General features: G+C 32.6%; 2 protein-coding genes across 11 annotated transcripts; both read left to right on the top strand.

Moving 5' to 3' along the window:
* Nucleotides 1–3,690: 3,690 nt before the first annotated feature.
* On the top strand, nt 3,691–10,445 carry LOC100810854 (fimbrin-1). 3 transcript variants are annotated; one of them, XM_006575635.4, is made up of 15 exons: nt 3,691–4,137; nt 4,572–4,877; nt 5,002–5,172; nt 5,372–5,610; nt 5,708–5,879; nt 5,984–6,022; nt 6,188–6,256; nt 6,359–6,475; nt 7,350–7,561; nt 8,052–8,207; nt 8,501–8,700; nt 8,837–8,994; nt 9,109–9,205; nt 9,312–9,403; nt 9,814–10,445. In XM_006575635.4, the coding sequence occupies exons 2-15, from the start codon at nt 4,791–4,793 to the stop codon at nt 10,090–10,092; spliced, it is 2,088 nt and encodes a 695-aa protein (XP_006575698.1). In that variant the 5' UTR covers nt 3,691–4,137; nt 4,572–4,790; the 3' UTR covers nt 10,093–10,445. The 3 variants fall into 3 exon arrangements, with proteins under 3 accessions (XP_006575698.1, XP_003519607.1, XP_014626185.1); XM_003519559.5 differs by having other exon boundaries at nt 3,691–4,287; XM_014770699.3 differs by having other exon boundaries at nt 3,691–4,877.
* Nucleotides 10,446–14,023: 3,578 nt separating this feature from the next.
* On the top strand, nt 14,024–26,939 carry LOC100806429 (protein ENHANCED DOWNY MILDEW 2). Of its 8 annotated transcripts, none has more exons than XM_026126779.2 (19): nt 14,024–14,189; nt 14,468–14,934; nt 15,036–15,132; nt 17,420–17,470; nt 17,589–17,728; nt 18,192–18,288; nt 18,395–18,493; nt 18,683–18,930; nt 19,025–19,117; nt 19,202–19,732; nt 19,914–20,061; nt 20,147–20,248; nt 21,171–21,263; nt 23,836–23,877; nt 24,381–24,491; nt 25,136–25,207; nt 25,302–25,420; nt 25,551–25,609; nt 26,127–26,939. In XM_026126779.2, the coding sequence occupies exons 2-19, from the start codon at nt 14,492–14,494 to the stop codon at nt 26,150–26,152; spliced, it is 2,571 nt and encodes an 856-aa protein (XP_025982564.1). In that variant the 5' UTR covers nt 14,024–14,189; nt 14,468–14,491; the 3' UTR covers nt 26,153–26,939. The 8 variants fall into 8 exon arrangements, with proteins under 8 accessions (XP_025982564.1, XP_006575697.1, XP_040865560.1 ...); XM_006575634.4 differs by having other exon boundaries at nt 25,551–25,614; nt 26,149–26,939; XM_006575631.4 differs by having other exon boundaries at nt 14,026–14,189; nt 19,914–20,055; nt 25,551–25,614.

Genomic DNA, 26,939 nt, shown 5'->3' with positions numbered 1-26,939 from the left:
TCAACAAGTACTTGAGTCGTCGAGGGGAATGGGATTAAAGCCCATTATTTAGTTACAACAATGGACACCCGTCTCCGTGTGATTGGTGATCCCATGAATGGAGTTCAACGGGTAACAACGAAATTGTTTGTTGACTAAAGTACACCAAAATGAAATTTGACGGAGCTGTTCCGTTTCTCATTCCTATGACGAGGTGTATTATAAATTGTGGCAATATTAAGGTTGAGGTATTTATATATGTGTATTTTTGATAAAAAAAACAAAATACCTCTTAATGAATCCGATGACAATTATTGTAGGGGTGAGGGTCACAACTCACTCTTTGAGGATTCACCTAGTGAGTGTGGTGGTGGGGCCGCCACTGTGAGATATGGGCTAATCTCTAAAGGACACTCACGAAACAAGATACAAGCGCAAGGCCGTGTAACGTGCTACCACTGATTAGAACCTAATTGAACGCCAATATTGTAGGGGTTGTGTACTAAAGTCCGGTTAAAGAATATGTAGTTCAAGACAATCAAGTCACTACATTTTTCTCGGATGGAAGTTCATAAACACTAGGTATAAGGCTCAAACCCGGAAGGTTCCTTATACCGAAATACAATATCACATGCTCTTTCTCTTATGTTTTTATACAAATTATCTTTTAGAAAATATATTTTAAAATTTTAAATTATGTGGGGGAATGTTGATAAATATTTGTGTTTTAATTTAAAATTTATAAATATATTAATTCTATTTTATAAAATAAAATATTTATTTTAGATTTTCTTAAGATTTTGTTTTAATGAGTCAAACTAGTTTGTTATATTTGTTGTGACAAGTGTAGGTTGGTTTTCCAACGGTCATATTTCTAACGGTCATATTTTGTTGTTGCAAAATGTCTATATATTCTCTTTCCTCCTTTCTACAAAGATGACAGAGCTACAGCTACAGTCTCATCCCTTTCTCCCAAAGTTTTCTATTCCTTTTCTTATAAAATAATTTATTTCTTGAGAGTAAGAGCATTGATGTTCATAAGGTTTGGGGATCCTTTCGCTGCACACGATCGGAACCAACGGGTTGTCGTATCTTGGGAGAGGAGCGCAATCAGAATTTCTTACCCGTGCAGTGGGGGCGTTTTCTCTCTAAGGATAGCGTTTACGCGCTTCAACCCAGGCTATATCTTTCTTCCCTTAATTTTTCTTTCTTGTGCTTATTGTATGTTATAATGAATTATTCGTGCGTTGTCAATTAAATTTAATTTGCTACTGCTATTTCGTTATTTAATTCAAGACTGTGCATCTTCTTCATATTTATTTTCCTTCATTTTTATTTTATTTTCCAACACTTACAACCAAGATGAAATGGGAATAAGAATTGCAATGTATGCTATTGTCTCTGAACCAGAAAATGACGGCAATAATATAATGTTGGCCAATATGTAAGGATCCATTGGAGGTGGGAAGAAGACGAAAATGTGAGAAGGACAATGAAAGAGAGGTGCTCAATGGAACATAAAGCTGGTTGGAGTCTTCTCTGAGCTAAAACATTCCTTCTCTCAAGACCTAAGCTTTCAAAAGGTTAAAGAAATCTATTGGAAGTTTACCAAATGTCAATAGACTTAATTCTCAAGTTTGCTCCTTTCAGGAGCTTCTTATTGTGACGTTGGGCTAAGGTGTGCCCAAATGAACTTTTCTTCCTGTAAGAAGTTCAATGAAAATATACTGTTAGGGATGTGCAGCAATCTTCTGTGGAGATATTCTAACGTTTGGCATTGTTCGTTGGCAAAGGATAAAGAAAACAATTGCAAGTTTACCAAGTGCCAACTTGCTTAATTTTTTCAAGCTTGACCCTTTCATAAGCTACTCATGAGCTTGTTTTTTGATAAATTGCACAAAGGAAGATGATGTATTCTTATCACGATATATTGTTTGCATTTTCTAAAACCCCACAAAAATAACCCTATTAATTGTTCATGGATGCTTTAATACTATAAATAATAAGAGTTCATGCAGCAGCTAGCAGAGAGGAGAGAGAGGGTTGGCATAGGAGACCAAGTTGCCATAAAGGTGGTATTTACTGAAGTACATTTTTTGATTTCTTTGAATTTTGGATGCTTTATTGATTTAAGACCTATGCTCCAATCCAAAAATGAGGCAACCTGTTTAAAGGATTTATAATCTTTTTCTCAACAATCTGTTATTTCCCTCACAATGTTAAATTGGTTGTGCTTAAAACACTACCTTGCACTTGCTATGTTCAGCAGCATATCCATCCTTGTTCTTCTACAATGCATTCTTGTAACACTTGTCTTGGAACTTGAGAGAAATTGCTGTTGGGGATCATATTACTTGTTTTGACCAGCAGGAGCATTCTTTTTCTTACACTCCAACAGCTATTGGGATCTTGATTCATCATACTTCCACCTGTTACGTTCATTAGTTCACTTAATCGAATACATGATAATGAGTAGTGCTGTACCATCACGAGGAGCTTCGCAAATGCAACGGTGACAAATATCACGGGCATGTTGGTGGTGTGAGTGTCAACAAAACAATCATGTCCTTGCTCCTTGTTCTTCTTATCTTCCTTTTCTTCTCCATTTTTCTGTTGTTTTCTCTGAAACTCAAATGAAGGAATGAAGGTGTATAAAGGAGTTAGTTTGGAGACTGTAATTTCTTATTGTTCTAATTTATCCAACGTTGAGTTCAATTCATAGGATGTAGTGCCAATAATACACTAATTGCGGAGATGAGAGCTGCAAAAGTTTTAATTAATGTCATTGTAATGACAATAACATTCAAATTGCAAAAATGAGTGTCACGACATTTAAGCAACTCGACCCACAATTCATTTGGTTTTTACAATGGACATAAATTGTAATGGCACCAATTGGGGATATGAGAGTTTATGAAAGCTTTTAATGTTAGATGAGAGTTATTGTAGCAAAACATGTGATGTAAAAAAAATTATATTGACATGTAAGCGTGTTATTTATTTTTTAAAGGAGTAAGCATGTTATTATGCAACTCTAAATTTTTATATGATAAATAGTCGAGTCTTAGAAACATATGTTTGGATTTTTTTTTTCTGAATACATATATTTGGATAATAATGATAAAAATCAAGTCTTATAATTATAATATGTGTTTTATTTTAATATAATAAAATGTATAAGATATTAATTAAAAATTAACTTTAAATTACATTTAGTAATTTAAAGTTAATTATATTTAACAATTTTTTCCAGAAATTATATCTAACTTTAAAACAATCATTCACCTTTTTATTGTTTTCAGTAAAGTTAACAAAGGATTTTTGATAAGAAAAACAATGAGTTTTAATATTCTTAAGAATTTATTTTTTATGTATTATAAGTAAAAAAAATTGTATCTTATTAATCAATTATAATAATTGTTAATTTTATTTTTAAAATAATTATTATAAAAGTTGATAAACTTATTTCATATCATTTTATAATTAGATGATAGTATATAAATATTTTATAATGTTGACGTATTTAATTTTTTTTTTAGGACAACATTGCATTCATTATTTACTTTTAATTTTTTTTATAAAAATATAACAGAATTACGATAAATTTGGCCATGCTATAAATAAAAAAAAAGGTAGTAATTTGCTTGAATAAAAAATTGGACACGAGATCTGATGGAATATAAAAATGGCAAAGAATCGTGACAAAAAAATGTAATAATATAATGTTGCGTAATGCGTTGTTCACTTTGTCCCAAACCGAATCACAGCTGTGATGATGAACATGCCCGCCATAATGATGCTTGTTTTTTTGCTGAGATCACAAAGTCGGTTCCACAAAACACCAAAAAAACTATACACCCAAAGAACAACGTGTGCGAAGCTTAGAGCGAGTTCAGCATACTCTCGTGGTTAACCCACGCGCGCAATCTGAAAATAAACCAAAAACAAAGACAGTCTCATTCTCATAGTACTTGGGAGTCACACGGTCGGTTCTCTTCTCTGTCACTTTGCCTACCCACTAAGAAAAATCGATCCTTTCTTCTCTTCCATACGCTTCTTTCTCTTCTCTTCATTCATTTCAATTTGTGGTGTTAGTGAAATAATAATGAAGGGGTAGTTGAACATTCAAACAACCCATGCCCTCATTTTTATGTGTGGGTATGTTCTCATTATCTTCAACAAATACATAGTACAATTACTACAATGCTGTATCTGCTTCTGCGTGGTTCTTACTCAATTTCTTCTCTTTCTTCCCTTCTTCCTCGATCTCAATCTTCCCAACTGGATTTTGCTCTCTGGGGGGGAGGGGTAAATAACTCAATACCCACGAGACTTGCTATACTTTCGTTGAAAAGCCATTGGATAGATGTGAAATGCGTCATACCCTTTTTTTGTGTTTGATGGAATTGCGTTTCTGGTCATTTTTTAATGATGTTTTTTTTTTCAATAACTAATCTAACGAACTCTCTTATTTAATTTTATTTTAACCTTTTGTGTATTATATCGTTGTTCTTTCTTTCTTTTTCTTTTTTTTTTTTTCCTTTTTGAGCTTATCTTTTGTTTGTGTTATCTGTCTGGATAACGTTGGACAGGTTGGTGACTCCGGGAGCTAAACCACTTCTTGTTTGGGTTTTGTTGTAGATTTGGTCTTATATTTGGATTAGACCGTGTAGAATTGCATCTGGCAATAGGTTGTTGAGTAATACGCATAACGCATTGTTTTGTGATACAAGTACTCTTAAGCTTTTCTGGGGAATTTTTAGTTTGGGGTATACATTACAATTTCTAGCTTTGGTTAGTAATTCTCCAAGATGTCAAAATTTGAGGGTGTTATTGTCTCCGATCAATGGCTTCATAGCCAGTTCACGCAGGTTGAGCTTCGCAGCCTGAAATCAAAAGTAGGTTCATTTCATTGCTTCCTTGTAATGGACATTTTGGTCCAATTTCATTATTCTTTTAAATTTGTTGTCTTTCATGCTCTTTTTTTTTTACCTTATATGGCCCTTCTATCTGGTGTTGTAGTTTGTCTCTTTAAAGAATCAGAATGGTAAAGTTACATTTGGAGATTTGCCGCCTTTGATGGTGAAGCTAAACGCATTCAGAGATATGTACAGTGAGGATGAGATTAGGGGTATCTTGGGTGAATCAGGCACTGATTTTACCAATGACATTGATTTTGAAGCCTTCTTAAAGGTTAGTTATTTGGTATCTTTGACTCTTTCTTTTACAGTGTTACTAGATTTGGTAACCTTTTTTTTTTTCCATGTTGTGAACGTAAAATAATGGGATGTTATGTGTAAGTTTGTTGTATTAATGAAACAGTTTATGTGGCCATATAACAACATTAAATACAGTGTAGGTAACCTTCCAATTTATTACATTTTTCATGCAGGCATATTTGAATTTGCAAAGCCAAGCTACTACAAAACAAGGTGGTAGGAGACACTCCTCGTCATTCCTCAAAGAAACCGTGACCACCCTTCTTCACACAATCAGTGAATCAGAAAAGGCCTGCTATGTTGCCCACATAAACAGCTACCTTGGTGATGATCCATTTTTGAAGCAATATCTTCCTTTGGACCCAGCTACAAATGATATATTTGATCTTGCAAAAGATGGTGTTCTTCTGTGGTATATAAGCAGGGTCTGCTGATTGTTGCATTTTACTTATGTGTGTTATGAGCCTTTAATGTATATTGGCTTTGATATATGTCGTTGTTTAATGCAGTAAACTTATCAATGTTGCTGTGCCTGGGACTATAGATGAACGGACCATCAATTGCAAACGGAATCCTAGTTTTTGGGAGGTAAACGAGAACCATACTCTATGCCTCAATTCAGCCAAGGCTATTGGCTGCACAGTGGTTAACATTGGCGCACAGGACTTAGTTGAAGGAAGAGTGAGTTTTAGCAATAAGCACTCCCCCAATTCCTCTATAGACATTTACTTAGGTTCTTAATTTTTAGTCTGTGTGACATTATTTTTTGGATGTTTATGTTGCAGCCTCATCTTGTTCTAGGGTTGATTTCCCAAATCATAAAGGTAAATATTTGAACTGCATACATCATTCATTTATTGTTAGTTTAGTTGTTTGATTTTGCTTATATGCTGAGATCATTTTTCTTAATGGCCTAATATATCTTTTGACTTCAGAAATGATTACTTAGTCATTGTTCTCTTTTCCTCTCAATCTCTTGATAATTTCAGATTCAGCTGCTGGCTGATCTCAACCTTAAGAAGACACCTCAGCTTGTGGAATTGGTTGATGACAACGAGGTAACAAGATAAGCTTTTTTTTCCTTCAAATTTTGATGTTTCATTCTTTGCACATTGTGTTTCAGGATAACTAATGTATTTTGCATTTCATTGTTGTCTTAGGAGATCGAAGAGCTTCTTAATTTGTCTCCTGAAAAGGTTCTACTAAAATGGATGAATTTTCATCTCCAGAGAGCAGGTTACGAGAAAACTGTCAGAAATTTTTCTTCTGATGTTAAGGTATATGAGTATTGATAGGTATAAATTTGTAAAATGAGAGTATTGATAAGTAAAAAATATATCTATTATACGAGGTACAAACATTGCATAAATGAGTATCATTGGGCCCCTATATTCAAAACAATCTGGGTACATTTTGTGGATTTTTTATGGTCAAAGGGCTTTTACAAAAAATTCAGTTCCATGTTGGAACTTGGGTGTCTCCCGGCCCTACTTGTCCTTCAAAATCTCATACTATTCAAAGTATGGATGTTAAAATGTGGTCTTGAAAATATTAATTACTACTGTTCTCCCCCAAAAAAATCTTCATTGGAAATTTTGGATTTTTTACTTATTAACCTTGAACTGAACCTGCTAAGGCTTCTCTGCTCACAACATATAATGGTTTTTTGTACCTTGTATAATACATATATTTTTTGTAACATATTGTTGATGTATTCTTAAAAGGTAGCTGTCACATATTTTTCTTAAGATGGGTAAATGAGCAACTTGACCATAAATATATTCATACTCATACATATACACATGCGCACCACACTTTGACACTAGATGCTTTTAGTACATATATACTTGAATAACAATCTCATTTATCCCATTTCATGGAATGGCAATATCTAAGTGTGTAATGCATGACCTAGAGTGGAAATGTGACCTTGACCATGTCATATTGCTTAATATATTTTAAGAGGATGTTCACCCAGGACCCAATTCCAATTTTTCTTATGTTTGTTCCTGCAGAATTGCAATTTCTTCAACTCCCAACTTTTAAGCCAATAGTGTCATAACTCATGAGAATATTGCCTCTACAATTTGAAATTGAATCAAGCTATTATCAATCCATTATCCTAATGTGTTCACACCCATTTATTTACAGGATGGAGAGGCCTATGCTTATCTGCTTAATGTCCTTGCTCCTGAACATTGCAGTCCGGCCACCTTGGATACCAAGGACGCCAATGAAAGGGCAAATCTGGTTCTTGATCATGCAGAGAGAATGGGCTGCAAAAGATACTTGACCCCAAGGGATGTTGCAGAGGGTACTTCAAACTTGAATCTTGCATTTGTTGCACAATTGTTTCATCATAGGTATGAAATGAATTGCATAGTTAATTTCATGCAGACTATTTGATAATTTAAACAAATGTTCATATGCATGTGCACTTATCTTTATTGGAAGATTCCTTGGTTTGGATATTGTGATCATAATCATCACATGATGCATTTGAGTGGTAGTAGGTAGCGTAAGTTGTGGGCATTGTAATGCATTACAACATTCCATGTTGACGTCAAGCAATTTAGTTGATGGGTTATCTTGAAGTACTTTTTATGGTATGTGTTTGTAAACAAATTCACAAAAAAAACTATATTGAGTTCCTCTTGAGATGAAGGATCAAATATTCTTTTTATTTGGAGATCAGATCATGAGCTAGTATATGATTGACCTAGTCAATCCATAAATGTGTTCTTACTCTTTGGAAAATACTTTGGTTTAGCAGCATTACATATGTTAATTTCTGAATCTGTTTTTTTCCATTTAAGTGCTGTAGTTATTTAATTAGTGCCCTACACAATGCAGGAGTTGTCTATCTACAGACACTAAGAAGATGTCCTATGCTGAGATGATGACGGATGATGTGCAAACATCTAGAGAAGAGAGATGCTTCCGAATGTGGATCAATAGTCTTGGAATTTCTACACATGTAAATAATCTGTTTGAGGATGTCAGAAATGGGTGTGTTCCTTTTCTTAAACTGCATTTATTATTTTGGCAAAATCTAAAGCCTTTTATATTTGTAAAACTGTAAATTTTCTGGTTCTCAAAACATAATGACCAAATGATCCACCTGGTGCCCCCCCGCACACACACACATGTTGGGAAAAATGTGTCTATTTTCTATTTTCAATTTTTTAATAGTTTTCCTGCTATACCATGTTGGGAAAAATTAAATGAATGTGATATCAAAATTTAATTTATTAATTCACTAAGTTCTTACGTGCTTGATTTGTTTTACTTTATGCATGTAGATGGATACTTTTAGAAGTGTTAGACAAGATATTTCCTGGATCAGTTAACTGGAAACATGCAACAAGACCTCCAATTAGAATGCCATTCAGAAAAGTAGAGAACTGCAATCAGGTCATAAAAATTGGTAAACAACTGAGATTCTCACTAGTCAATGTAGCTGGTAATGACATTGTGCAAGGAAATAAGAAGCTCATTCTTGGTAATCTCTTCATCTCACTATAGCTTCCACACAAATGTTATGGATATAATTTGCTTTTTTTCTTTCTAAATTTTTTTTACTGCTTTCCCACCTATTTGTTTTAGCTTTCAATTTTATCTAAAAATATTTTTTTCAGCTTTATTGTGGCAGCTCATGCGATTCACAATGCTTCAACTGTTGAAAAATTTGAGATCTCATTCCCAAGGAAAGGAGATCAGTGATGCTGATATCCTGAAATGGGTGAACAGAAAAGTGAAGATCATTGGTAGAACTTCTCACATAGAGAGCTTCAAGGTTTTTTCCAAAATAAATTCTCTGTTTTTTTTGCTGTTAACAATTCCCAACAACTGTAAACTATAAAATAATGATTTATCGGTGACAAAGTTTTGTATCTAATTTTTTGCACAGGAGAAGAGCTTGTCAAGTGGACTCTTTTTCCTTGAGCTTCTGAGTGCTGTTGAGCCTAGGGTTGTCAATTGGAACCTTGTCACCAAGGGTGAAAGTGGTATGATTCCTTTTATAGGGATATTAAACTGATACTTTCTATAACATGTAATAACTTGCTACTTTTTCCATCCCTCCTAAATTGGCTTAATTTGTTGTTATTGTAGATGATGAGAAGAGGTTGAATGCCACTTATATAATCAGCGTTGCACGGAAGCTCGGTTGTTCTATATTTTTGTTACCTGAGGATATTATGGAGGTATGGTTGCCCCTTGCCACCTGAGAGTTTCATTCATATTTGCTACAAAACTTTATACACATTAGTCTTCTTTGAATAAATTTCATAAGTACTTATAAGAGAAACAAGTAAGTTAAAATAATTAATTTTCTCCCGTAAGTTAAAATCAAACTATACACTTCAACTTTTATAAGAAGTTCTTTTATTCAAGTTCTCCAAAAGCTAAGTGCATAAATTGATTTAAACTTATGAGAGAAATTTAATTCCATTTATCTTATTTTCTTCTTCTACAAGTACTTATGCAGAACTTTATTCAAACAAGGCCAGTAGGCCATCATGTAATAGGGCAATGATACCAAAAAATTTAAGTTGACACATTCTGGATTGAGTTTGTTTATGATGTGATTGATTCTCTGTTGATCTCATGGCAGGTTAATCAGAAGATGATTCTCACTCTTGCAGCCAGTATAATGTATTGGAGCCTGCAACAACAGACTGAAGACACGGATTCATTTCCTTCACCTGTCAACACTGCTACTACCACCACGCCCGAAGCATCCCCGGCACCTTCGGTGTGTGGTGAAGATGAAAGTTCCTCCATTGGCGGTGAATTCTCCAACTTGAGTGTTGACGATGCCACCTCTGACACCACAGCCACTTCTTCACAACCCGAGTCTGACAGTGTTTCTGCTGGAGATGAGCTGTTATGAGTCATCTAGTTGGCATAAGATGAGTGCTAAATGTTTTTTGTTAAAGGGAGAATATAATGAGTAATGACATTGCAAAGCTTATGAAACACCTCCACCATGGTCTCAACCTTCAAAAAAGTTAGGGAAGTAAAGATACCTATAGAATAGTAGATGTGAATAGTCTGTACAAAAATATCATGTTCTTTGGAGAGAAATGCTTATTCAGAGGGATCAGAATGAATAAAGCTTGGAGGGGAAGAAAGAAATGAATGTGATCGATTCACACGACTCCCTTATATTGCCTTTAAGTGGGTTCCACTACTGTATTTGTATTTTGTCATTCGTTACGTTATGATGACCAACAATGATGACCATTTACCGTGTCAGATGAACAGAAAATTTATAATTAGCTCTCATTCGTTCTTAAGGTTTAGTCTGATAAAAAAGATGAAATGCATTGTGAATGTCTCAAAGCCTTGTCATCATTTTTCTGTCGATAGATTCGTTGAGCGAGTTGGATTTGTTGAGTTAATTCGTTTGATTTTTTTTTTGCGGTACAGGTTAGGTTTTTAATCCAACAGTGTTTTGACTTATCCCATTTAATCTGTCTCAAAGATTAGATGTGAATATGATTTTCTTATTATCATGATATTGATATGAAAGGTATTTTTCTCTTATGATTTATTTTATACTTAATTTTTAATTAGGATTCAAACTCTAGACTAATTAGTTAAGACATACAAATCGTTTTCACTTGTGTTAATTATTGTTGATTTAATAATTATCATATAAATAGTATTTTATGATTTTTGTATTTGAAATTTATTAGAAATATTTTAGGGTCAATTTGGTAGTCAAAATATGATGGATATAAAAGCGACAAGAGGGGTAATATAACTCTTAGCAGGGGGTGCGGTTTATCTAGCCGATTATCCGGTTCGATGAATTATCCCAACATGAAAGAATATATATGTGTGAAATTATTTTTATATTATCATTTAATCACAAATAGCTATATATAAAATATTGACTTTAATAAACTACTTTTAAAATTATTTCAATCATAAATTCTAATTGATTGAAAATGTAAATTTTACACTAATAATAAATACTTGTTATATTCCTATCTTATTTATTTCCAGTCTTATGTTATTAAATCCAAACCATTAAGGGTACATTTGTGTTATCCATATACTCAAAATCCTCACCAATCATCAACAATAAGCACAAACAATATAAATCTAAGATGTGTAAAATTATATTATTTTTAAGGACTTAATAGCATAATATGCACAAATCTCTTAAGATATAACAAGTTCTTTCTAATAACTTGGGACAACATAACTAATAGGTTTGGTTTTTTATTTTATTTTATGAAATTAACCTAGGAATTTTCATAGAAAATAAAAGTGAAAAAGCACACCCACATATGAGAAAGGATTCATGTTATTTTATTAATGTGTAATAAATTCAATTAAAATGATATTAGTATACATTAAAACAAGAAATGAAACTAATTAAAATATGACATTAATGTCATTAAAATGAGAATAATTTTAAGATAATTAAGGTGACTTGAAAGTTACGTTTATCCATTCTCATGATCATATTAATTTTAAAATAATTCTATAAAATACCAATTATTATGATATATTGGGCTTTATTTACTCAAAATGTTTTTTTTTCATATGCGAATTGTTTTTGAATTATTTATTAGAAGGGGATAAGTTGTAATAAATATTAGGGTTCCTAAATTAGAAGTCGTAATACAAGACTTTAATTTTTTATTTTTTAATTGAAATTGTAAAATTATTTATTGACATTTTTTTTATTTTAAGATTTCGAAGTCATAATCTTAAAAAAAAAAACTAACTGAAGTCCTAAAATTCTTTCGGATTTCAACTAATTTAACTTTAAAGTCATAATACTTTTTTTAAAAAAAATTGGATGGCTAGGATTGGTGCATGGAGAGGAATGGACGGGTCATGGAGGCTAGCGAAGTCGCGAGCCTCTCCGCGACTCTACTATTTGTTTTTTTTTTTTCTTCAATTTTTATAATATTACATATTATTATATATTAGAATATGATAACTTTTATTATTATTTTAGGGTCTAATGTGTTAATAAGCTATAACATATTAAATAAAAGATTATCTAAATTTTAAATAAATAAAACAATATTAAAAAGATATAGTATATTTTAAATAATAAAACATTACAAAAATATATAATATATTAAATAAAATTATAAAAATATACAACATATTAAATAAAACTAATAACAAGTAAAATTAAAATTATTTATTTAATAATTAAATAGATAAATTTTTACAATTTTTAAAAAATTGAAAACAAAAAAATATATAAATAAAGTTGGGTAAAAAATTCTTAATAATTAAAAAATTGTATTTCTTAATAATTTTTTTGACGCAATTTTATTTATTTTATTTTTTTTAAAATCTGAAAAAAATTATTTATTTGATTATTAAATAAATAATTTTAATTTTACTTGTTATTAGTTTTATTTAATATGTTGTATATTTTTTATGATTTTATTTAATATCTTATATATTTTTGTAATGTTTTATTATTTAAAATATATTATATCTTTTAAATAATAAAACATTAAAAAAATTAATAGTAAATTATTTTTTTCACTTTATAACTTAAAGTAAAATTGGTCCTAAAAAAATTTAATATCTAATTGATCATTGAATATTACAATATACCGATAAATAGTACTATAAAATATTTTAGGAATATAATGATTTTTAATATTTTTTTTTTAAAAATTATGATTTGGATTTTTTAGTTTGAATTTTAATAGATTTAAAATATGAAAGAAATTTATGGATTTACAAAATTTTAAAAGATTCTATAAATTACTAAACATTTAATTTTTTTATGAATTCATATGATGCAGTGGCATTACTAATAATTAGAAGCATCCATTAGTATTAGAGAAAGAATAGAAATACACTTGGATTGTTGTATGATTATGTAACAAATAAAGGATAAGGAAATGCTAACTTCAGTAATTAACAATCTATCATTGCAAAATGCCGTAAAAACGATTGGAGCTACAACACAGCACTGCCAAGAACACCGGGATGTCGCAAATACGAAGCCACACAGAATTGAAACTAGGATTCTCGTGGTGTTAGGAACAAAATTAGGATTAGGGACTAAATTAGAATTAAAACTATCAAAGTTTCATTTGAGGCAAAATTGGAACTTGGATGTCCAAAATATACGATAAAACCCCAACCAATACAATATTCCATATCTCACAAAAGCACACACAAAAAACTTTCGACGACTTAACTAACCCAAAAACACGTATATGGAATAAATTCTCTTGGTAAACGCTACAAAACAGCTTATCTTTAATAATGAGGAGTTCATTGCTGCATAAAATATTGACTATATAAATATTTTATAAAAACTTGACTATCTTTAATTATTGAAAAACTTGTTTAGTGTTTGATTGTAACTTTTAATCTTTTAATTTTTGAAATAGGTGTTGATTATGAATTTATGATAGTCATTGGGACAAGCATAAAAACTTGACCCAAAACAAGCACGTGAGATTGGAAGTAAAAGATTAGCCTATTGATGTTACCATCGAGAGAAATAGGAAAACAAATATCAAAGAATTAGGATGTGATTGTTTGATGAACATGATATTTATATATATAATAATTAAAAAGTGAGATAAAATTCATCAAAATTTAATAAATAAAATAATTTATCAGTATAATTTTAAATATTATTGAATTTTTTTGTATTTTAAAAAATAACCTTTTAAATATCATAATATTTTATTTCCTAATGTTGGAAAATCTTGATTGAATATCTTAAATATTTTTTTATAAAAAAATCTTTTATAATCCAATTGAATATAGTGACGTGAAGAAAAAAAATCTTTTATAATCTTTTATAAAAGAAATAACACACAAGAAGGTGGCGTATCTGAGTGAAGAAGAAGATAGTGACGTGAAGATCGCAGCGCCAAAATTTTAGATTGTTTAAATCAAATCTAAAACAAGGGTTTAAATCAAACTCACCATAGCAAACACTCCTCACTTCTGCTTTTGCTTTCCCTTTCTCACGCTAAGGTTGTTTCACTGCTCCACCGTTCTCGCCGTTTCTATCTTTATTTTTCTTTCCTGAGCAAATATTTTTGTTTTCGATTTTAGGATATAGGGTTTTCCTTGTTTCTCGAGCTTTATCCCCTTCATGTTTCCTTCTTTCTCGGTTGTTATCTGCTACCATTGCATGATGCCTTTAGTTACACTCGTTCACGGATATGATTGTTCGTCATATACGTTTGCATTAACAATTACTTATTCCTTGATTTGATTCTTATTTTATTTTTGGTAATGGTTGTGGTTAGGTGTGTATAAAGGAAGGCTTTGGGATGAAGAGGAGTAGGTCATCATCTGAAGATGAAGCTGAGACTGAGGCTGAGGTTCAGTCACTCTCTGTGTCAAATTACCACATTGTAGATGATGAGGACAATCCTGTATCTTTTGCTGTGTTGCCAATTCATTGGAGTGATTCTGAGAACTCTGAAGCCGCCAACAAAGGAAAGGTGTTCATAGATGGGGACACCGATAATGGGCTGAAGAAAATTTTCATGCAAGTCACCGCGTGGAGATTTGATCTCTCCAATGTGAGACTCGAGATATCTTTGCTTTCAAAGGATGGAAGGTGGATCAAGCTTCAGAAACCTAGGAAGGGGTTTCAGAATAAAATAAGGACCGTTTTGATCACCCTTCACTTCCTGCATCGTGTGAAGAAAAAACGTCAAATGTCTGAGATATCTGTCTGGCAAGACTTGAGTAAGGATACGGAGTTGAGGTATTTTTTATTTTTTTTTATCTTATAAACTTTCATTACCTGATGGTGATTTATGTAAAATTGCATTTCGTGATTTTTTGTTCTGTATAAATTATTTGTAGCTCTTCTGGGGTTAAGCCTTCACAAAAGGATTTATCGGACCATGTGCCTTTGATTCGTGAAGCTGCCAAAAGGGACTCAGTCTTAGCTAAATCCAAGGTTTGTATTTCCCTCTCCATAGACACAGTGATGATGAATCCAGAAATTTTACGTTGTGGGTGCAATACTTATGTATATAAGGTTTAATTACTCATTTAGTCCATATACCTTTATGAAATATACTATCTTGACCTTATAGGTAAATAAGTTTTTGTCTTTGGACGAGTAAACTTAATGCGTTTTGGTCCCTGCCATTAACAGCGTTACACGGTGTTTATGTGGACTGCTAAAAAAACTACTTCTGCAGTAGAAAAATTTCTAGCGGTTTTACACCAATAACACCACAATTTTTGTAGCGGTGTTATAGTAGCCAAAGTTAACAAAGTTAGAAGACAATTGACAATAGGAACCAAAACACATTAAATTTGCTTGTCCAGGAACTAAAATTTACAATTTTTAAAGTATAGGGTCAAAACAACAAAGTTCGAAATGGTAGAGACCAAATGAGTAATTAAACCTATATATAAATTTGTGGGGGAAAAACTCATAATATGGATTTTTTTTACTGCATTTCAAAAATTTGTAATTGTACATTGTATATGTATATTATATTAAGATATTAAAAATCCTGTCGGGGCAGCTACCCCCAAAATTGCTCAAGTAGATCCCCCTGCCTGGACATTGCAGTGTTAAACACCAAAACTGGAAAACTATTATTTTCTTCTTCTTCTTTCTCAACACCCTTTTGGAAATTAATGATGCAAAATATCGTGAGTTTGACATTATAGCCTAGTTATCAATCCTCTTGCTTTCAAGTTGCAGATTACATGATTCTATTTTATTGTATACTTCGATATGTTCAAGTAAATGATTTAGTTCGCTGTTGAATGACATTACATTTTAAAGTAGGTTTTTATTGGAGTGTATTTGACAAGACCACTGTTGTTAAGATTGTGAGTTTCCTTGTGAAATCGCGCGATACCACGTTTCAAATGAGGGCCTCCGTGCTGAGTCGGAGGTAAAATTGTTCGAAGACAAAATCGGAGTAAAATCGTGATCTACACTGTAGTAGCGATAATTGTCGATCCGTGGTGATCTTTTGTGCGCCAAAAACGAAGTTGAGTTCACCTAGCTCAGTTTCAAAATCCCTAAAAATGGTTTCGTCCCCATTTCAAAAGCAAACCTCTTACCCTGCGTGAGTCGGCACAACCCTATTTGCTCCCTGACATCACCTATTTGTGACCCCCTTATTGTAATGTTGGATGTTAAAGCTGCTCTTCCACCATCAATCTGTGCCACTGCCGTTGTGCCTGTGTTTTCCATATGGAGCATCGTTTGAAATGCTTGATTTGCAAATGAGGCATCGAATATGCCTCAGCCCTCTTTTTTACTCATTACTCATCTTTAATTTTTTTTGGTACAACCACTCATCTTTAAATTTTGTTCTGTTCATGTGCCATGAGTTCGGTTATGCGTTATTATTATTTTTTGAGTATTGCCAAATATCTCTTGAATATTTGTCTTTTAAATAAATACTATCTGTAGCAAATATCTAAAATGTAACAAAAAAAATTATCTCTTGGGATGACACAATATGATTCAAAACCCAAAAATAGTTTTTATTTTTATTTTTTTATTGTTGAAAGGCTTCTTTTATATATGATAAATCTTTTAAAAAAATAAATTTGATGTAAAATTATGATTTAAAAATTAAGGAAACTATATTGTTATGATTATGAATGTTGTGATTTAGAAGTTTATTTCTTTATTTATGCAATATTTTATACACATGTATTATATATAAGTATTTTTAGTGAAGAAAGTAGGATCTTATGATTCCGAGTTACAGTTTTTTATCTCCTCTCCGATCCTAGGTAAAATCTTGATTTTAACAACATTGGTCAAGAGTCAAGACTTTAGGAGGAAGATGATAATTGATGGAATTCATGAATGGCACTATCTTTTAGAACGACTTTGACTTGCATCGTTGTCAGCAGAGAATAAAGAATGCATAACAATACATAACTTGTATCAGATTGACTCCTTTTAATTTCATTTCAAGGAATCTATATGATCCTTCTTTGTTCTTTGTATTGGATGATGTATCATTGAGATTTCTAGTTTAAGAATTGGAAGTGGATTGTGCATAACACCGAACTAGATAAGGTGTTTTGACCTTGGATACTGTTTTATCCTTAATAGTTTGCATTCTGTAATGAAATGTTGGTCAATTGAACTCTCTGTTTCAGTTATTTTCTCCTTGTTTGTGGGATATGACTTGATTATTGTTCCCAAATCCCAACATGTGTACTTCATTTTAATGACAATTGCATGATGACTTAAACAGCTTTTACTCATGGTTTTGGAGAAACTGAATAGTCAAAAACTTCTTGATAAGGTCTGTTTTACATATTTATTTTTCCATCCTTGATTATTTTCTATGATGCATTTTATTTTAGTCTTATTTATTTTTTAATTTTATGATATTTTTAAGGATTTTTTCTTCTTGATTTCAGGAAGTCAACGATTTGGCTCAACCTGGACTTACAGTTGTTGGAATTGACAGTGATATGATAGATGAATCTAATGAAGAATCAGAAGAAAGGGATGATCTGGATGTTTGTGCACTTTGTGACAATGGTGGTAATGTTACTTGGTATGATATTTTTTTCATATGGGTTAACTTATTTTAATGATCTGCCTCTGTCCCGTGTATCTGTCTAACTGCATATAATTTTGTTAAGAATTGTTGGAATAGTGGTTATCATGCATAAACTGATAATACATCATAATATTATATTGATACAGTGTGTAAAATGTGATACAAAATACTAACAGTGTTTCTATTTATATCAGTAATCAAGTACTCAACTTCTAATATAGTAAAACCAGTGTAACCCTAATCACAAAAGGTTAACAAACAAAAAAGTATCTAACAAAATAAGGAAATATCTCCAAAGATTGCTTCCTCAGTTAGATGACTAACTGATTCTACAGTATATTCTAAAGATATTGTAAGATAATCTGGAGTTATTATATATTCTGATAAATTTCTCAGAGTAGATTACATGTTTTTTATATTTTCTTCATAATTTTAATTTATTTAATGATAAATGCAGTTGTGACGGAGTGTGCATGAGATCATTTCATGCTACTGTGGAGGCTGGTAGAGAAAATAGTTGTGTTTCTCTTGGTTTTACCCAGAAGGAAGTTGATGTATGATGGTGTTTGTTATTTTTCTTTTATATTTTACTTTTCATTTTCCACTTCATATGACCATGTAGATATTTGTTTGACTGTGGACTATGGCATAAATTTGCAGGAGATCCAAAGCTTTTATTGTAAGAATTGTGAATATTATCAGCACCAATGCTTTGCATGTGGCAAGCTGGGGTCATCTGATAAAGTTAAGGGTGCCGAGGTATAGCTTTGCCAAATAAAGTAGTTTCTCTTTATACTTATTGCTTAGTTCATTCAATTACTTTTCCATGTTCGAATGATGCTCCACCTTATACTTGTTAGTCTTTTTAATGCAAGTTATTTGTTGTTTACTTGTTTACAACTTTATAATGCATGAAACTAAAAGTCATTCTGGGAATTCAACTTTCAGGTTATTAAATGTGTTTCTGCGACCTGTGACCGTTTTTATCATCCACATTGTGTTGCAAAGTTACTTCCTCAGCTAGCTAAGCCTGTTGCAGAGGATCTTGAGAGAAATATTGCTGATCGGGTTCCTTTTATTTGTCCCCTTCATTATTGCTGTGTCTGTAAAGAATTGGAAAATAAGGTGGATCCTGAGTTGCAATTTGCTGTTTGTAGGCGTTGTCCAAAGTCATATCATCGCAAATGTTTGCCAAGGTTACTTCTATCTTATCATCTGTGTTTCTTGTCTTCTTTTTATAATTCTAATTGATAGTGTCTAGAGGGTTGATTCTCAAATTGCTTTTATCAGAGAAATTGCTCCTAGCAACAGAGGTAACAAAAATATTATACAAAGGGCTTGGGAAGGTCTTTTACCAAATAACCGCATTCTGATATATTGCTTGTAAGTGCTAAATGGATATTTTTTTCCTTTCAATTTGTACTTGTTAATCCCCTATGTAATTATATTTACCTTTACTTGGACCAGAAATCACAAGATCGATCGTGAACTTGGGACTCCTGTAAGAGATCATATAAAATTCCCCAATATGGAACCTACTGTTCAAAAAATTAATACTACTATTGAGCAGAAGGAACCTGCAACTAAAGAGAGGGTTATACTGAAGAAGAAAAATGTTGACTTAGATAATTCATCTGGCAAAAGCATTGCTAAAGGATCTAAATTGACTGGAAAACTGTCTTCTCACAAAGTTGGTAGCAAGAAGACTAAAAAGATTATTTCTGGTTCAAATATCTCAAGAAAGCCAAAATCAAAAGAAACATCAAGGTGTTTGACTGAAAATAAGAGGTCAATCTCAAAGAAATCTGAAATGTCTGACTCTGAGCAAAACTATAACCAGCCTACAATAGGTGAGATATATGCTCTCCAAAAAGAGGGTTTGAAGCGAATCAAGCATGACAATAAGGTCAATAATGTGATTACTAATCCCCTGTCTGTGAAGCCTATCGAATCACTGAGTGTTGAATTGCCTCCATTGGATGCTGATTCAGAAAAGAGGTAAATCTGTCTGACTTCTGAATTATTATCTTATTATTGATCCTTTTTTATGTCTTTCTTTAATGTTTTACACTGATAGAATTGTCTTAGATTCTTGTTTGAAACGTGAAAGCTGAAGCTGTCATTATGATATTGTCAAGAACTTAATAGTTAATACTAAAGATGTTTTCCTCCCTTGTAGTTTGTTGACTTTATTTAAAGAAGCTAGATCATCAATTACATTGGAGAGTGTCTTAGAAAAGCACACATTTGCTTCTACTCATACTCACCCGTTGAGAAATGTTGTGGAGAAGACCATTACAATGGGGAAGCTGGAATACTCAGTTAATGTACATAACTTTATATATTTATTGCTATAGTGTCTCACTCTGGAATTTCTTGTAAGATTATATATTTTATCTCGTGTATATACAGGCTGTTCAAACAGCTTTAAGGAAATTAGAGAGTGGATGCAGCATTCAGGATGTAAAAGCTTTTTGTGACCCTGATGATCTGAAGCAGTTATTTAAGTGGAAGGTGCTTACTGCTTTACTTTTTAAATTATTTTCCTAGATTTTTAATTATTATAACTGTAAACAAAATAGAGCAGGTTAGTTTATATGCATAATAATCATCCATGTAATGATGTAAAAGTGTGAACCTGCATGTGTATTGCTCGTGGGTGTGTCATCAAAGTTTGAGATTCTGAGGGTTTGCTTTTTGATAGAATGTGATGGTGTTTTTTGATCCATGTAGTTGATCAGACATAGGAGAAGGTTATTGATGTTTGGTGTTTTGGCCTTTCATTACCCTAAGAATATTGATTAGTGGTTGGTGTTTTTTTATTTGTTACTGTTAGAATATAAGCTAGTTTTATTTTTGTAAGAATAGTCTTGAAAGGTTTAGAAAAGGGTTTTTTGTGTGTATTCAGAAAAGCCTAAGTAGGAGCAGGTTCCCCTAGTCTGAACCTGTCTTTTCTTCTTTCTTATTCTACTTTTCCTGTTTTATATATATATATATATATACAATCTGTGGCTGAGAGAATTTAACTCAGACCCTTCAACAATGTAGCCTCAACTTTAACAGTTACTGGAGAAAAAAAGTTTCATATATTTTTCTTTTTGCATTGCGGTTATGGTGGTGGTGGATTTGATCAGTAATTATTCAGAGGAGATGTAGAAAAATCAGCACAGTTGTGGGTTCTCTTTTTTTTTTTGGCCATTGAGAGGTTTTGTTATGAAAACTTAATTAAAAGCTTAAAACTAATTGATGCCATTACATTATAATTCATAGTAATATGGTAAGATAGGCAACCACTTTATTAGCTTTGGCATTTGATATAATACGAATGTTCCTATCATTGTACAAAACTGATGATGGTTAGAAGATTTTCAAATTTATAGAGATGATTCAATTTAGCAATCAGTAATCACAACTTCATTGAGTGAATTTCCTGTAGGATGAGCTGAAAATATATCTTGCTCCCGTTCTATATGGTAACCGCTATACATCATATGGTCGCCATTTTACACTTGTGGAAAAGCTGGAAGGGGTACCTATTTATATTTCTATTCAACTTTATCTCCTATTCTTTTAGAAACTTAATTGAATTTCTATACCATTGATACTCTTGTATTATATCTTTGTACTTTTTATTTTTTTACATCCTTGGGTATTGTTGGGTTGGGAATATATGGTGTTGAGCTTTTATATCCTCCTTCCTCGTTAAACCATATTATTGATTTAGGACTTCCCTTGAGCATGCACCATAGGTTTCTAGGTGAGGCAGATATCATGGATAGGAGAAATAGTAAGCCTATGCTGTTTTGTTAAAGCAAAATTGAAGCTTGGCAGTATGTTAGGCACTTCTATGGAGAAAACAATGAACCAAATGCAATTCTTCAGATGATGACCCTGCAGATGCTGGGAATGAGGGGGGTTTCTACACTGTAGAGTCTACAGTTATGGTGGCACAGTGGTTTAGTGGCAGTGATGATGGTTTGAATTTCTATTGATTTGGGGGTGGGCATAATTGGGATGAACCATCATCTTCATTGCTGGACCCTACATTGATTGTGTATCAAGTACTATTGGGGATTATGCACACGCTGCATTTTGTGTTCAAGAAGATTGTTCTAATTGTTGAGGCTAGGTTGATTGTGGATTCTGATAAGGAAAAGGTTCCTGCCATATTGGCTCTAATTCGCTGATATGTACCTTTTTAACGAGTTCATGGATCAAATCCTGAAAAATGAATGATTGTTAACTCCTTGGCAAGTATACCAATTCGTAAGTAAACAGTAAGACCGAATGTCAAATCTACAAGGACTTTGCTTGGACTCGGAGTTTGTATATATCAAATTTTAAGCAAAGGAACGAAGAAAAGCGGGTATATTTTAAGGTACAAGTGCATATTATGAGTAATGAAAGACATAAAAATAGAGCAAAGTTCAAGAGACAAGAAAAACAAACACTTGGATGTAAAAATGACAACTTGTGCAGATTTTATAAAAGTTTTTAGCCTACCAAAAGTACTCTTCATGTAATGTTAAGGATTTTTAACCATTTAGAGCTATTCCTCCTCACTGTTACCCTCACCAACTAAACTATTCTAACCATGATCCCTCATGTGAAAGAGTCTAGTCACTTGATTTCACTCCTAGTTCCTTAGAAACCTCAACCAAGTAACTTGTTTTAAGAGTAAAGATGCATAAATAACACTAACCAACACCATTCCATCCCTAGATAAGGATTTTTCACCATTTAAAGCTATTCCAATTATTACCTTCACCAACTAAACTATTTTAAACATGATCCCTCATGTGAAAGAGTCTAAGTCACTTGATTTCACTCCTAATTCCTTGGAAACCTCAACCAAGTAACTTGTTTTAAGAGTAAAAGATGTACAAATAACACTAACCAACACCATTCCATCCCTAGATGAGTTAATTATAAGTTCCTTAAAGTTCTTATTGTAAAAATATTTTCTAATGATTAAGATCATATAACATATATGTATATGGGTGGTCAAACCATAAACAAGGCAATAAACATAGGAAGGTATCAATAATACCGAAATTAACCACCTTAGAAATGCTGCACTGTCATCTTTTTCAAAGCGCTAAGCCTGCATGTGCGCAGTGAGCGCCATGCAGAGTACAACTGGCTTAAGTAACATCGCATTGAGCCTGCATAGTGCGCTCAGCACGCACATGCATGGTACAACTAGCTTGAGAAACCACCATATGCTTGACATGTGTTTCTCCATGTTGGACTTCTTGCGTTGAGCAAGTTGCTCTAGTTCTTCACACATCTTCAAGTCCCTTGTTGTTGTATCAAAACTCTACAAAATAAGGCTAAACAGAGCATTAAAAGAGAAGAAGTGAGATAATTGCTATGTATTTTAAGTGCAAAAATTAAGTATGCATAATAATCATCAATTGTTACGGTAATTGAGCATATCAGAGAGAGAGAGGGAGGTTAGGGAAACAATTGGGCAAATGCAGTTTTTTCCAAAAGCTCATTCTCCCATTTTTTATTTTTTGAAAATCTACTTTTTTTCCCTTTTTCTTTTATAAATATTAAGCTGTTCAACTTTTTAAGAGCTTTTAAGAAAATTTGTTTGATCCAACTTCTTGTAAGGAAAAGAGAAGCCTTAGAAAATTGGGCCAAACACTATAGTTAGATATGATACTGTCAGGTAGTTCTGAGTTGGGGTTTAATGGTCTCGGAAATGTAATCAATAATTATACAAATGCAATGTTCTTAAGAGGGGGAGAGTTGTTAAGTAAATACTTAATGCCAAAGCCTAACCAGTCTAGGATGTTGCCAAGAATTTGCCTTTATAATTCTATCTCTTAATATGTAGGTGTATTTGGGTTTCATTGATGCCACTAATTACTATATGTGCTGGTTTCCTCATAAAAGCAAAGGGTACCAAAGAGGAACATGCTTGGATATGACCATACTTTTTTTATCATGTTCAAGTGAATTTCCATTTTAGCCAACATATTCATTGTTTTCATACCAATTATATTTAGTTTGCATGATACCTATGTATCCATATTAATAATCATAATTACATCCATCGAGCATTGCTGAAAGAATGATTTATACATTTGCAGATTGTTGATAAACTTCATTGGTATGTCCAGAACAGTGATACGGTAGGCACTCTTGTACTAGTGCACTTATTTCAAATCCCTCATCTATGTTAGCATAAATTTTGTCATTAGTTGATCTTTTTTATTATCTGAAGCTGAGTGAAGATAATAACAGAGTTGGCATTCTACCAATCTTTAGTTTCTAGTTTCTTGGGAAATTTGTTGCTAAACTTTATTTATGTATTTTCTAGTCAATGATTCAAGGGAACTAAATGCTGCTGGCTTTTGACAGTTCTCTCTCTGATTCAAGGGAACTAAATTCTGATTTTCTTGTCTTGAATTTTAGACAGTATACTTGAAACCTGGTTTTACATTACTACTGTTTTTTTACATTAGATTTCTAGAGTCTGCTTTAATTTTCTTTCTATGCCATTTCTATTCAATAAAATATTTGATTTTCCTCATGAAATTTTCTGTCTTATGGATGACCATTCTTGACATTGTTAATCTATTTCTGATTGATCTTGAATACCTGATTGATCTTGACCATTCTCGTGAAATTTCAGATTGTGGACTTCTGCTGTGGTGCTAATGATTTTAGCATCCTTATGAAGAAAAAGCTTGAGGAGAATGGGAAGAAATGCTCATACAGAAACTATGATTTACTTCCAACAAAGGTAGATATACTTTACAAGTTCTCATTGATTTAATTGTCGTAATTCAATTTTTGCTTTCTGACATTGTGCCATGCAGTGATTGATTCTAAATTGACTAATTTTTTGCTTTCAAATGTTGAGTCTTTTATGTATGAGTTTGTTCTTGTTACATCTTTTGTTATTGTTCACTTTTTGCTGCTGCCCCATTGTATTAGATGATACCATCTTTAAATATTTCTTGCTTTGTAAGATATATAACTATGGTGCTTATGGGTCTTTGTTTTATAGTCATACTTGCTTTTGAAATTTCATCATTCCGTGTATGATCTATAGGTTTTCCATTTTTTTGGTTCTTCTATCTATATTGATAATGATAATTCTCATTGAACTGATGGATAAAGAAAGAATAATAGACTATTGCATTGAAACTTCGTGAGCAAATTGCCTGGGAAGAATTTTATCTAGTACATGTATTCATCAAAAGGACATGCCAATTTGTCTGCTGATTGTTTCCTTAAAGAGTGTGCCCTTTGATTCTTGGGAGAACTAACGATTTATTATGATTTCACCCAATTTTAGTGAATGAAGATAAATTAGACTATAGTTGGATTTTGCTTTTGATCATCTTATTGTTTTTTTATGGGCTTTTTCTTTGTCAATAACAGAATGATTTTAGTTTTGAAAGGAGGGATTGGATGACTGTCCAACCAACCGAGTTGCCAACAGGGTCACAGTTGGTAAGAATTTTTCAATTGCATGGTTGAGATGTAGTGCATGGATATCCACAAAACCAATGAACTAGTTAAAAATTTCTTTTTACTTCTGGAGCAGATCATGGGGCTCAATCCGCCCTTTGGGCATAAAGCAGCATTGGCTAACAAGTTTGTAGATAAGGCTCTTGAGTTTAAACCAAAGCTCGTAATTCTTATAGTACCACCGGAGACAGAGAGGCATGGCTTTTTTTTTATTGTCTATAGACTCTATACAAGCCTCTTGACACTACCTTAGAACTGTCACTTCCTGTTATTGAAAATAATATTTTTTTCTACCTTTTCACCATTGTTTTCTTGCTTGTCACAGGCTTGATAAAAAACAATCACCATATGATCTTATATGGGAGGACGAGAATTTTCTATCAGGCACGGTTAGTCTCTCTCTCTTTCTACCTGCATGCAGCGATGCACTCACACAAGATGGGGATCTGCTTAGTCAATAGCAACTCTTATTCAATACCTGCATGCACTTACACCAATGAATTACTTTTTTTAAAATGCAAATTTAATCAAATCTAACCATTGAATGATGTCATAATACTGTGATATCATGCATGTCAAATTTAAGACCAATTGGGCATTTATAAGTATATCTAATATAATGATATTTATTTATATTTTAAAAGTAATTTATCAGTCTTAAATTATATGAAATTTATGAGCATGATCTACCTTATGTAAACTTTCAATCCCCAAAATCAATACTTGGAAGAGTGATTGAATGGTGTAATCTAACTGTATCAAGTCTTGACCCCAAGACTAATTGGATCCCCACTCACGTATATTGCAGTTTTACTGTGAATTCAAGTTATTCTTTTCATGGATGCATGTTAGTGGGTAACATAACAGCTTTCCTTTTTCCTGTTTGTTGCCCTTTTTACAGTCATTTTATCTACCTGGTTCAGTTGACAGACAAATGGACCAAAGGAATGCAAGGCCACCTCTACTCTCCCTTTGGAGCCGTCCTGACTGGACTACTAAACACAAGGTCATAGCCCAAGAGAATGGTCATGTATGCAGCCAGCATGAAGTATTAGATACAACTGATCATACTACGGATGGAAATTATGCTGCCAATTTAAAGTCAACTGATAATCAAGAAGATCAGGCATCTACTAGTGAAGGTCAGAAAAGAATCTTACATTATGGTAATAGTCAACTCAATCCAATCAAAGGAAAATCCTCAGGTGAAGGTCTTAAGCCCAAATCTGATGAGGTTGGTGACGTTGTACCTGGTCACGGTCCTTCCTGGGGCCACTCGAGAAATAATAACGAGCAAGTAGTTTCAGAGACAGAGTCATCTTGTAAGACGAATACACCAGCTATTGGACAATGTGAACCTTGCCTAGGTAATTTAAACCATGTCATGAGAAGCTCTTTGGTTTCTGAACCTCGTACATTCAGTACAAGTGGCAGTCTTGGACGTAGCGTACCCCAATCTAGATATGGTGGTGGGGGTTTGCTTGGTTTTGCTTCTGGTCCGAACTATGCATATGCAAGCCAGCATTCGTGTGGTTGGCTCGAGGAGTAATTACTACAGCTGTTTCATATTTTTTTTTCCCCTTTATTTCTGCACAATGTTGTGCATTCAGTTGATAAGTTACAATTAATTTTTAACTGGTAAAAATTGGTTTAAGTATATGTTGGATCTTAGTTTATGTTATTATAATGGAAATGATCAGACGTTCTGTTTGAA

The sequence above is a fragment of the Glycine max genome, chromosome 2 (genome assembly GCF_000004515.6).
Source record: "Glycine max cultivar Williams 82 chromosome 2, Glycine_max_v4.0, whole genome shotgun sequence".
NCBI lineage: Eukaryota > Viridiplantae > Streptophyta > Magnoliopsida > Fabales > Fabaceae > Glycine > Glycine max.
The sequence above is the reverse complement of the archived record's forward strand: the minus strand, read 5'-3'. Positions and strand labels throughout refer to the sequence as shown.